The sequence below is a fragment of the Gossypium hirsutum genome, chromosome D11 (genome assembly GCF_007990345.1).
Source record: "Gossypium hirsutum isolate 1008001.06 chromosome D11, Gossypium_hirsutum_v2.1, whole genome shotgun sequence".
NCBI lineage: Eukaryota > Viridiplantae > Streptophyta > Magnoliopsida > Malvales > Malvaceae > Gossypium > Gossypium hirsutum.
Window position 1 is genome coordinate 1,671,379 of NC_053447.1, and position 13,078 is coordinate 1,684,456.

At 29.4% G+C, this 13,078-nt stretch overlaps 2 protein-coding genes across 2 annotated transcripts; both read right to left on the bottom strand.

Annotated features, from left to right (window-relative positions):
• Window positions 1-564: 564 nt before the first annotated feature.
• LOC107904502 (uncharacterized) lies at window positions 565-3,038 on the bottom strand. The gene is made up of 6 exons (XM_016830894.2): window positions 2,867-3,038; window positions 1,781-2,415; window positions 1,622-1,702; window positions 1,464-1,539; window positions 1,268-1,360; window positions 565-1,049 (listed from the first exon to the last, which is right to left on the bottom strand). The coding sequence occupies exons 2-6, from the start codon at window positions 2,393-2,395 to the stop codon at window positions 847-849; spliced, it is 1,068 nt and encodes a 355-aa protein (XP_016686383.1). The 5' UTR covers window positions 2,396-2,415; window positions 2,867-3,038; the 3' UTR covers window positions 565-846.
• Window positions 3,039-5,490: 2,452 nt separating this feature from the next.
• LOC107904500 (AT-hook motif nuclear-localized protein 1) lies at window positions 5,491-8,886 on the bottom strand. The gene is made up of 5 exons (XM_041105446.1): window positions 8,093-8,886; window positions 7,017-7,084; window positions 6,704-6,835; window positions 6,202-6,363; window positions 5,491-6,061 (listed from the first exon to the last, which is right to left on the bottom strand). Exons 1-5 carry the CDS (start codon window positions 8,487-8,489, stop codon window positions 5,837-5,839), a joined length of 984 nt encoding a protein of 327 aa, XP_040961380.1. The 5' UTR covers window positions 8,490-8,886; the 3' UTR covers window positions 5,491-5,836.
• Between the last annotated feature and the right edge of the window lie 4,192 nt (window positions 8,887-13,078).

Genomic DNA, 13,078 nt, shown 5'->3' on the forward strand with positions numbered 1-13,078 from the left:
CATATAACCTTTTGCTAATATATATACGTTATATTTAGATGTAAAATATAATCCTCCAGCTATATTAAATATAGTCCTCTCGTATAAACATTAAATTATTTATTTCGCGAATAATGTTCTAACACATTAAATATGTATTACAAATTAAAAATAATAAAATAAATTATATATATTTTTCTAATATTGTATATTATATATTTTTAGTAATTCATATTTTAATAATAATTATATTAAAAACATTATTAAATTATATTTAATAATAATCCTATTACAATTTAATAACAATAACAATAATCTACTTAAAAAAATTTCCACTAAAGATACTCTGATCATTTCAGTATTTTTCTTGTGCTATTAGAACATCTATTTCATTCGACCAAACACAAGAATACTATTAAAGTTCTAATCCATTCCATTCAATCAAACAATTAAATTACTAATTACAGTTCTATTTCAGTGAACCAAACTTTGCTTGTGAACCAAACTTTGCTTACTCAACACAAAGCCTAAACATCAAACACAGACTCGAGTGCAAACATTAGCACATCATTAAAATTCCTCATAAAAAGTGAAGCAAAGCATTTGATTATTTCAGATTGCAATGTTAATATACTAGAAAGTAGATATTATATAATCACTATGTATTTGCAGTAATTGTCTAAAGCTCTCTCTGCATTAGCAACCCCCCTTGGTAAAAGGACTGCCACAACAGACGCATGAATCATAAAAGCTCTAAACTAGGAAAACATGGCAACAGCCAAGCATACAATACTACATACATATATATAAGAGGAAAGGCAATGCCTTCTGCACCACAAGATCATCTCCGTGTTAACTCACTCCAACTTAGTCCCTACGTTTCCCTTGAGAGTGAGAACTCTTATCTTTAAAATCTGCTGATCCTTTCATCCTAGTGTGTTGGCTACGCAAAGGCCCTGACCTGTCTCTTGCATCTACCATCATCCTCCCTTTTGGTTGAGAAGACTCAGTAGAGGGAAGTGCCCATCCTCCCCGACCTGCCTGCCCGTTCTGTCCACTGCTGCCAGTCCCTGAGACAAAAATTGCAGCAACAAATATGATTTGATGTTATACGGTGTAAAAAAAGCATTGCCTAGTGTTATTCCTATTGTCACACCCACAATATATCCGGGAAAAGATAAACTGGTATTACGCAAAAAATGATTGAAAATCTAGTGTTTAATATGTAGTGTAACCGAATAAAAAAAACGAATGAACAAAGAAGGCATTGTCCTAAGACGTAACTTACCTATGTTATCATGGCCAATAAAACTCCCGGACCAGCCAGGCAGACGCTTTTGGGCTTTTCCTTTCCAAGATTCTTCAAAACCAGGAAGTTCATCTGGAAAGTTCAATTTAAAACATTTACTTTAACTGCCATGGGACCAGGTAATCTAACTCTATCAACAAATACACCATGGCACTCTGTTGTATATAACATTTACCTTCATTCAAATTATGTAAGGTCTGCATCGTATCCACCCTACCATCCGAGTTCAGCTTTCTCATAACTGAATGACCCTAGAGCAAAAATACTAGTCATAATCCAATGTCAAAGACTCGGAATTTAGATTGACTGAGAAAAACAAGATTTGCAAGCCACCTTGTTGTGAAGTCCCCTAGAAACCCGGTGGCTTGCTTGGCCTGTAGTTGTGTCTGCTTCTTTGCTTTCTTCAAAAGTAATCTATTCCACAACAGAGAAATGTAAGACAATAAAAAAAGGATTATCAATGAACATTCTTTAAGCATCAGAAGAACTTACTCCATCACTTCCAGTCCTCCTTGTTTTTGATGAAGTATGGTAAGCTCCATCAGCGCCACCATAAGTGACAGTGGAGCTCTGAAACACAAAACTACTAGTTTGAGGCTGTTGCTGCTGCTGATTTTGATACAAACCATTGTAACCATTCATATACTGCAAATGCCTGTTCCTTCTCTCAGATTGTCCAGCTTCATCATCTGGAACCTCAACATAAGGTTCGGCATTAGACCTACCATGCTTCCTAGGATTCCCTTTCATCCCGGTATCTGCTTCTTCCTTCTCATCATCAGAATTTAGTTCTTCAATAATCAGACCCCTTGGTCTCTTTGGCTCTGGAGCCTGACGCTCAATAAACCCAGTCGGATGCATATCCATAAAAGGACTTTGACCGGGGCCAAAGAAGCTTGAATCAAACATGCTTCCAAAAGGGCGTGTGATAAAAGGGTCATCAAATGGGTTCCTTCCTCCAAAGAAGTTGGAGAATAAATTTCTAGGACCACCAAATCCTCCAAAGCCCCCAGAACCACCGAAGGGGTCACCACCGAAGAGGTCACCACCGAAGGGGTCACCACCAAAATTGAAGAAAGGATCTCTTCCACCTCTGCCTCCCTGCATTTTCTGAATCCCTCTAAACTCTGAAGAAGAAGAAGAAGAAAGTTAAATATGAATTTCGAGAAAAGAAAAAAGAAAGAAGGAACCAATCTTTGTAATTACTTAGATAACGCCACATACATCATTCTAAAGGTAAATATTTTGTCAAAAACTCAACAAATAGAGCAACACAAGCAATCGATTCCAATTTATTGAACTTCTAAATATGTCTAAATGGAACATAGGAAAAAAAAACAGCGACCGTATCAAATTTCAGAAGCGAAAATCAATCTAAACCCTAAAACCAAAAGATTGAAGGAACATTTCACTTAAAAACAATAAAATATAATCAATGTTTAAAAAAAGTACTAATTTAGTAACAAACAATCGCGAAATTAAGAACCAATCGGTGATTCAATAGGAAGTGGTCATCGTAGCATATATGCTAAATTTCAATGAAAATTGAAGCCTAAAAAGGGAGAAAAACGAGAATACCTTCGATGGAAAGAGGAAATCAAGTCAAATTTGGGACGATCGAAACCCTAGATGCTCTGATTTTGATCAAAATATAAGTTAGGGGGTATTTTCAGGTTTCTATTTATATGGGATCATAAACCGCCTAAGTTGCAATAATGGTATTGAAAAGGAGGATTCTACTTCGTGTGGGAGTTCTCCGTGGTACTTAAGGCCTATATTCGCACGTACAAAGCCCAAGTTTGAAACTTAATTATCTTTTCATTTTAGTTTTTAGTATAAAAAGGACAAATTATACCAACTCAAACTATATTTCGACCATCCAACTTTTAAAATTTATGTAATAGCTATTAATGTTATTGAATTATTATATTTGTGTTATTGATCCATTTTCTTCCATTAAAAATAATGACATGGAACGTTAATTTAATGGGCTAATAATCAATTTGGTCTTTCTTTTGATATTCTTAATAATTACTCCAAAATATTTTTAAAAATATTAAATATGAATTAAAATTATTAATAATTAAATGTATTAAAAAATTAAATACAAATTTTACATTAATATTTATACTAATATTAAATAAAATTAATTATATTAAATTAACCACGTTAAAGAAATTGATGGCATATTTAACCAATGAAAACGTGGCACGGGTTCATCATTTTTCTTTGTCATTCGTGGCTATTGATCGATAATATAACTATTGAAACGCGAATTGATCATTGACTATTTAATATATATTTAAATTTTTTAGAATTTTTTAATTATTTATAGCTTATATAATTTTTTAAAATTTTATATAATTGATATTATAAAAAATTGAATGTTTTCAATTTAAACTTATTTATCATTTTTATATTTTTTATATAGTTTGTTTATTATAAAATTATTCTTAAATTTAATTTTTTTCTATTTTATATATTCTTTAAATATTATAAAAATATATTTTTAAATGTTTTCTTAATGAATTCCAAGCCATCAATTTCCATATCAAAATGAATGCCATGTGATACATTTTCATTTGTTGGATGTGTCATACCGTTTTTTTTTTTACATTAGGTAGTGTTTGGAAAGCCACTTAATAATTAGATTTGGGTGTAATTACTTGTAATTACAGATGGTGGTATGTTTGGATAACCATTATAATTTATAGCTACCATTGAATTAGATGTAATTGGAGCATCCCAATTACACTTTCTAATTTTTAAGGGTGAAAATTATAGTAATTATGCACTTGATTACACCCAAATTTAATTTTTTTTAAAAATATTATTTTTATACTAAGTTATAATTTTTTATATTATAAGTATGAATGAGTGTTTAGGATAATTATGACTTAAGATTTATTATATTATAAATCTTAAAAAATCATATTATAAAAAATAATTTTTGTGTACTTTATACAGTTATAACAAAAATTTATATTATTTAAATCCTATTTTTTAAAGTTATGATAAAAAAGTTTATTATAAAAAATAACTACATGTTATAAAAGTGTAACATATTTATAAAAACTTATGGCTAAGAAATATCGACATAACTTAATTATGTGTCTGCACTATATATTATAAAAAATAATATGCTTATTGGTAAAAAAAAAGTGTTATAGTTTTTTATTATAACTTATTTGTAAAAGAAAATAACTTTTTAAAATTATGACAAAAAATTATATTTTTTATAAAAAATGTTATGAAAATTATTAGACTATAAAAATTATATATTATAGATTTTATATTATTTTTGTCTTAATTAATATATTATAAAAATGTTATAACCTAGCACAATTATTTTTCTAGCTTAAGTTTATATGAGTTTTTATGATTAATACTACATGCTATTTGCATCGTGAACCCTAATATTATATGTTAGATGTTACTTATGCAAATATAAAAAATTTTCTTGCATTATGTCATGGAGTATGATATCATTTGAGGGAATGAAGCTAAACACAAGCACTAGAGATGATTCATGAACTTTTTAATTTGGGACATTCGAGGTTTCAAAATGTGGTTGAGAGAACATTTGTTGTTTTAAAAAAACATTTCTTTTTTAACAGCATCACCTTAGTATAGCATAAAAGAAATAATGCTAGATCGTACTAGCATGTTGCATATTTCATAGTTTCATTTATAGGTCGATTTAAGATGATTCATACGTTGAAGAGTACATGGATGAAAGAGATCTTGATAATTTTAATGATATAAATTCATATTCTCAAGATGATGAACTCGATCAATAACCAACATTTGATGAAAATGAGTTTATATTAAATATCAAAGAGGGAATAATCCAACAAATATGGAACACTAAAACAATTAGATAAAATTACATATGATATTTATTTTTATTGGTAATAATATTATCAACTACTTTTTTTGGACTAACATAATACATATGATAATTTGATTTTAATTTTCTTTTACTTGTTTAGATTTTTTTATCGTCCTAATAATTTTTCTATAATAATTAATATATTTTTAAAATATAAATTATGTAACTTTGTAATTACAACTTGCAATATGATATAAAAAATTAATTTGTGAAGTACAAGGACTAATAACAGAATTTAACATTTTTTTTCCTCTTCAATTTGAGATTTTAGCTCTTTTTAACTGATTCAACCAGCTGACTGAACCAATAATAATCTGAAGCTACATAAATTATCCATTAGCAATGAATTTGAGATGTTCAAAATACATTGGTTTTTTCTCAATCACAAATCCATAACTTGGAAGAAAGGCTAATGCTCTCTCTCACTAAAACAGTACACTCAATATTCTACACTGAAAAGACTAACTACTAGAGAAAAATAAATTGGGTAAACCAAACCCGAGCCGGACATGAACATGAACATGTCGGTACTTGTGAGAAGTCGATAAACTTACACATAAAACAACAACAACAGCAACAACAACAACAACAATGACAACTACGGTGAGAATGAAATTCATTGACGCTTTTGATATCAAACATTGTAATGTTTTATATTAGCCTCCAGGCAGAGATGCATTAATGTCAGTGGGCTTATTTCTTGAATCCGTCGGCGACCAAGTATCGCCACGGAAAGATGAGGAGATGTTTAATTTGGGATCGGCACTAGAAATGGGAATAACAGCCATTGGTGTGGCAGCTGATATTGTTACAGAGTCGTGCTTCTGTTTCTTCAGATTCTGTTCGTGCTGGTTCCCGGCCAGAAAACTGCCTACTACAACCTGGTTTGCAACAACAGAAAGTAAGAAGTTAGAAGCTATGTCGTAACTAGGGTTGCGGTAATCATTTGGTTAAACGAAGTTGTGAAAATATGAAGACCGGAAATAACAGAGAGAAAAGAGTGGCAAAACCGAAGCCAAACCTGCACGGGACCAGCAGCTACTAGGAGTCCAGCGACTCCACCACCTACTACACGTCCATCTGGACTTGCTAATGAAACACTCATCCCGCCAGATCTGCTTCTTGTTCCTCCACTTTCATTGGGCATGAAAGAACCGGACAAGGACAGTATCTCAAAACGACCCTACAGGAAATTTGAGAAGAGATCATACGTTTGCCGATGAAGGATGAAATAACAAAGTAGAACTACTTCACCCTAGGATTAATGAACATCAAAGTCAAGAAATGCAGAATTATTATGAAGAGGAGGCCATATTGCAACTTAGAAGAGTAAAATCAATCAAAGCGATGTCGGTTTTTCTGGAAATTTTACTCCTATACTTCGAATATATGCTTATGCACAAGGGCGTGCACGTCACATGTACATCTGTAAGATGTTCATGCAATAGCTCACAACTTTTGACGATATAATTCAAAGGATGTCTCACAACTGATGTAGAATTAAAGAGAAACAGAGCATTTACCTCGTATGTCAATGTACCCCCGGAAGAATCTGGTTGCCGAAGAGTGACACTTGAGATGATCCCATTTGCAGAGAGAATACATATAGCTCGAGGCCCTTGTTGGGAAAATGATATAATCTTCATTGTGACATCCTAAAAGAACAAAAATTAAATCCCCTGACGTAATGAATTAACGAGTTTTGTTCTTGGCTAAACATCAGAATGAAACTCGCAGTATTCTTGAACCATATTCCTCAGCAAGAAAATTCAGATCTTTCACATTCATAACCAAACAAAAACATCACGCAAGCTCAATGTTATCTATACAACATACCTCACCAGCATTAACAGTGATGATATGCGGCGTAAAATTAGCTCCGACAGAACATGGAACCCATTCACCTACATTGAGAAAGTCATAAGAATCAGCAACAGCACATAGGAGTTATCTCGGCATAAGAGATCTTCCATCAACACACACAGAATTGTGAAAACAAAATCGGATTAAACAAAGAAGAGAAAAGAGAATGATGTAATAAAAAACCAAACACCGCAGAACACAAATGCATAGATATGAGATTTCCAAGAAACTATCATGATCCACTTATCCCCAAATTATAACCAAAACGGAAAACCAACTAAAAGTTCATTGCGTAGCACAAATCCAGCCAAAGAACAAAGATCACCCCGGGGACATTCATGAAAATCACCCGGTTTTATTTTGATACACCGAAAAACAGTGTATTACACCAAGAAGTTGCTTTGTTCGCTAAAATAAATGGCATGACACTCAATCTATCCACCTTACTAGTAAAGATTAAAACTATGATACATATGATTTATATCCTTCACTTCAAGTTCAAACACTCAAAAGAAACTAAATACAGAGTAACCAAAACAGAAGCCCCATATAGTCATAGTTACAAGAGCTTATAAAAGCAACCTATGTTATTTCAAGTCGAGTATGAGTTCGATTCTTTTTCTATGTATTTATAGAGTCATTCTCGTACTATATGTCATGTATGATTTTCCAATAGTCTGAACAGATTTCATATCAAAGTCAGTTCAGATTCTGAAAGATTTGAACAGGAGATTCAAAGCAGCTACCTTCCACAATTTTTTCACCGCATATAATATGCCAAGTGGCAAAGCACACTCAATAACGATAAGATTCCGTAAGGAAACTCAATAATAACCCATAAAAATGCTCTCACTATCATTCAAAAAAATCTACCGCATACACACGCTTCTCAAAGAGATCTCTCGATTATGACTTATAGAGAGGCATGGAGCCCCAGTTCTAAGGCCCCACTTAAAAGACCCATCAACATAAACAAACAAAGAAAACCCAACTTTTAAGATGAAAACAATCCACCAAAATCACTTGAAATGGGTTATGGTTTTTCTCACCTAAATTCTCCGGCTCGTTCTTGGCCTTTGAAAACGATATCGGAGATTTCACTTTCCCTCTCTTCACGGCAGAGAAGTCGATAACCGAAGGTGGCGCTGGCGCAGATGTTGATATCGGTTTCGGAGAGAGCGCTTTAGTGACTGAACCGTCCGGTCCATATTTTCTAGGCCTTCCCCTCTTCTTCTTCTCTGGCATCCCCGACACTGAAACCGGCGGCGGAGGTCCCGGTTGCGTCGCATGGGGCTGCGGCGGTGGAGCGGATCCGGGAGTCGGGTTCGGGTTTTGGGTTGAGTTTTCGGACCTTGGAGCTATGTGGTAGTCCGATGGAGAATCGGATCCTACCACTGTAACTCCAGCAGTAGCAGTAGTGGTAGTTACAAATTCTTTTGACTCCATTGTTAAACTTTAATTTTTGAAAAAAATTAGTGTTTTTTTTTCTTTAGATTTCTATCAAAAATTCATTTGGATTTTAAGCTCAAACAGCTTGTTTCGTTAAAAAAAATTCAAGAAAAAAAATTAAAAACAAAACAGCTTTCAAAGTTCAAAACCAGAAAACATTAAATTTTTTATACTAATTTAAGATTTTCGAAGCTAAAAAAGAAAAAAAAAATCAGTTTAAATGAAACAGGGATTATGGAGGGGTTTTAATTTTTTTTAAATTAAAATTATTTTTGAAGGAGAAAAATTAGATTTGAGAAGGAAAATTGAAAAAGAAAATTAAGCTGAAGGAAAAATGATAGAGATTTTAATAAAAGAGAGGTTTTGTTTTTGTTGTTCAGCTTTTGATAATTTAGCTTCCTAACTTTCTTTTTAAAACTGTTTGAATTTAATATTATTAAAATAATGAAAAGGAATTTATTAAATATTGTGTTTTAATAAAATATTAATTATTTTATTACATTAATATATTGATTTTTTTTTATCTTTGATTGGAATCTAGTAAAATAAAATATTTAAAAATATGAAAGTGGGTAGATTTTTTTTCTCTTTCCTTTTTAATTTTATATTTTTTTATAGAATGAAAAGTGGGTATATATTATTATATAAATATATTGAAAACGTAGTTTTTTTTTGTCGTGAATGACAAGTAATTTCAAGTTGCTAAGTTTTTGAAGAAATTATTTAGAAAAAAAATCAGTTTGTACTTAATTAATTTTTTTAGTAATTAAAAATATTAAAAATTATATTTTTAAAATTTTTAATGACTTTTAAATTTTTTATATTTAAAACATAATTAATTATTACGCAATAAAATTAACAAATATTAATTTTTCTATTTATTTTTAAATTATTTGACAAATAACACAATGTTAGGAATTAAAAGATACTGAACAATTAAATAGAAGATTAAAATGTTTTTTATACTTCAAATAAGTATCATACCTTTAAAATTCACTTTTAAAAAAACCATCTCAGTTAAAAATTATTGTAATTACTTTGCTCTGAAACAACTCATCAACTTAAAAAAATTATTTTTTTACTCGTATTGTGAATGTGACAAAATTTGATATTAGTAGTTAGGTACATGTAAAAATATAAAAAAAAATTATATAAAAGTCAAAATGAAGTTTATTTGAATCTATCAATATTTTGTAATATTTACATTTTGTGGTTTTGATTTTCCAAATTAAAGTACAAGTATCTTAGAGGAAGCAACTCTTTTTTCTAAATATTGGATGCCAGAAAAGTTACGTATATGTAATTTAAGAATCATAACTCTAATTAATATATAACTTTTACACATTAATTTTAATTACTAATTAGTGTATTATCAATTAAAAATTAGTTACATGTATACATATTTAGCTCATACTTTATTTAATAATTGAAGCTCAACAAATCTTAACCATATTAAATCACTTTTAATTTACGTATATATGTGTGTGACATCTATGTTATCAAACAAAAATTTTGTAAATGTTCAAAATACACGTGTGTATTTTATTAATTTAATAAAAATATAAATAAAAAACACCCTAACAATATAATTTAATTTGCATATAGAAATGTATTTTAGTCATTTTATAATTGAGTTGGTGTCTGATTGACTCGTGATACCAACTCAATCAAAAGATTATATATATTACTAAATTATGATACACCCACGATGGTGAAACAAAACTTATGTAAAAAATAGATTTGTATATTTTATATTAAAAATTAAATAAGGCTTTAATGAAACGATTAAGTAGAAACGATCAAAACATTCTAGAATAGTTCGAAGAATTATGAGAGCCGAAGGGCAATGGTGTATCAGATATGTCCTTAGAAACCTTAATAAAGTTGATTGTTTGTCGAAACTGAGTCTAAAGGAGAGTTCAAGTCTTCAAGTTTATGATAGTGCCCCGAATGAAGTTTTAGAGCTCATTCGACATGATAAGAACAATGATACTTTTGTTCAATTTATCTTTTATAATTCTTTTCCGATTTTTTAAAAAGAAAAAAAAAAGAACATTTTCTTATTAATAATCTTTATTTTCATGGATTTTTAATTATTTCTCGATTAAATTAGTTTCCGAAATAAAAATTAATTTATGATTAAAAACCAAGAGATAAAGATTAAACTTATTTTAACAAAAATAAATATATAAAATACGTTGCTCACTTTTATCCTGAATAAAAAAATCGTTAACACGTTGTGGTCATCAAATTGGTGAGGTGTAACGGCTAGGCCAAATATATTTTTGAAAAATGACTATTAAATGTAACAAAAAATTTAACTTATTAACAAAACCACTGTCAATAAAATAAAATAAAATAAAGAACTCTAAATATTCGATTTTAAGATTCTATAACTTAAACAAATCAATTAAACTTGGAGTATTGATTCAACTTAGAAGCTTTAGTTAGATCGATTATCTCAATTTAATCAATAATAAATAATTGCAATTATAATTTCTAAAATGAAAAATCGTCAAGCCATCGATTAAACAATTTAAAAATAAATTATTTCATACTTTTCTTACGAAGAAAACGAGAGGAAAAAAATTATTATTGTTTGTTTATTGAAAAGGGAAGTAATTCTGATTTAATAGAAATAAATAATTTTATATTATAATCATGGATGGACCACAAGACTGACCCATTGGAAATGCAATTAATTTTCAGATTATAAATATTATAACAAAATTTAAAAGGTAAGTTACATAAAACAAGAAAATGGTGGTATTAAATAATTAATTTAAGATAAGAACAAACCAAGTCCTACTATTTAATTCATTTTCAAAACTTTTGTTTTAAATATTATTGATGAGCTCGATGAACATTAACATCCTCACCTCTTTTTTTTCTTTATTTATTTTAATTTATTAATAATGACAAATATTATTATTACTTGAATACAGCAGTGGAATTCGTAAACATCTTTAATTTATTTAATCTTTTTGGTCGGTAAAAAGCCTTTAACTTTATTTATTTTATTTTGGTTTCTAACTCATCGAATGGGGAAAATAAGAACAGATGATTAAGAATCTTTTAATTTTAAAAAATAACGCATGATGCTAACGCTGAAAAATAATATTACTATATTTTATGTATTTATTTATTTTATTTTTCTAATCAGAAAAGGCTAATTGCTGGCATTCCAATAAAGTTTAGTCAAGTAACATGGCTATTTGATTTTCAATACATAATATAATATTATTAAAGTTGAGCAAACAAAACTAAGAAATTGAAAATTGATTCGAGTTGATGGTTTTTGGATTTTTTTCATAAGTTAATTGAATTTATTTTTATTAATTTATAACATAAAAATTGGAAATTTATATTAATTAGTAAAAATAATTTAAAAATTATATAAAAATTTATTTTTCAAAAAAATATTGTGTATTGGGCATGGGTAAACTCGTTTTAGCGATATTATCTTAATCGAATCGGTTGGTTGGACTGGTTAAACTGAAAATTAGTTAGGTATCGATTCAGAGAAAAGTTTTGGATTAGTTGAAACAGGAATAGATGTGAATTGATCTAATCGAGCTAAAAAATTAATTATATATTTTAATGAATATATTGAACTAAGCCATCTAAACTTGTTATACACTGATAAATCAGTGACTTAACCTCTAATTTTAAAAACTTTGCATTTTAGTATTCATACCTGATAAGTGATTTGGCTTCGTGCCTCTTTTTCTTTTAGTCTGTGTGGGGCACTGATGTACTTTCCTCTTTTAAAGAGTTTTATTAATGAAAAAAAAAAGTTCTATAAAAAAAATATTAAAACCTTATCAAAGAAAGTGTAAAAATAATAAAATAAAAAACTTATAAAAAAATAAAATTGAATCAATTATCATGTAAAGTTTAAAATATTCTGAATAAATTGAATCAAACTTAGCCTTAACATACATATACATATACACACCACTGATACACAAGAATCAGGGTTGGAGATCTAAAGTGGTTTTGATGAGTTCGGAGATGAATTGAAGGTTCTAAAAAGGAATTGAGCTTGGCAAGCAGAGTGAGTCTGTTTTTCTTTGTGGAGTCTTTTAGGTAGAAAACAAAGCTTATGTAACCGATGAAGTAAGGAATTTTTTTTTGAAGTACAAAATTAAATTGTATATTTTTATGATAATAAAATATAATTTTATTATTTTAATAGTTTATATCTTTATAATTTTTAAAATATTAAATTAAATTTTCATCATTTTTGAAGTACCCAAATACAACTTCACTACTATTAGTTTAAGATTCTATAAATTATAAAAAATATAAATAATTTAAAATTCATTTTAGGGGAGACCATTTTATTATCCCGCCAGCCCTTAGATCCACTCTGGTACATGATGTGGATCCGTTTAAATACGTTTAATGGTGGAATTATAAAGGGACAGATAAAATATGACTTGATAAAATAGTGAAGAGTTGATAGTTATGAAGTGGCTTAGATATGAAAATAAGAGTGTCCAAGTAAGCTCCACATGTTATTTGACTAGTTGCTCTTTATGAGTGAGACATTCCCTCAGCCCATTAATCTGATGAGGTCCTTT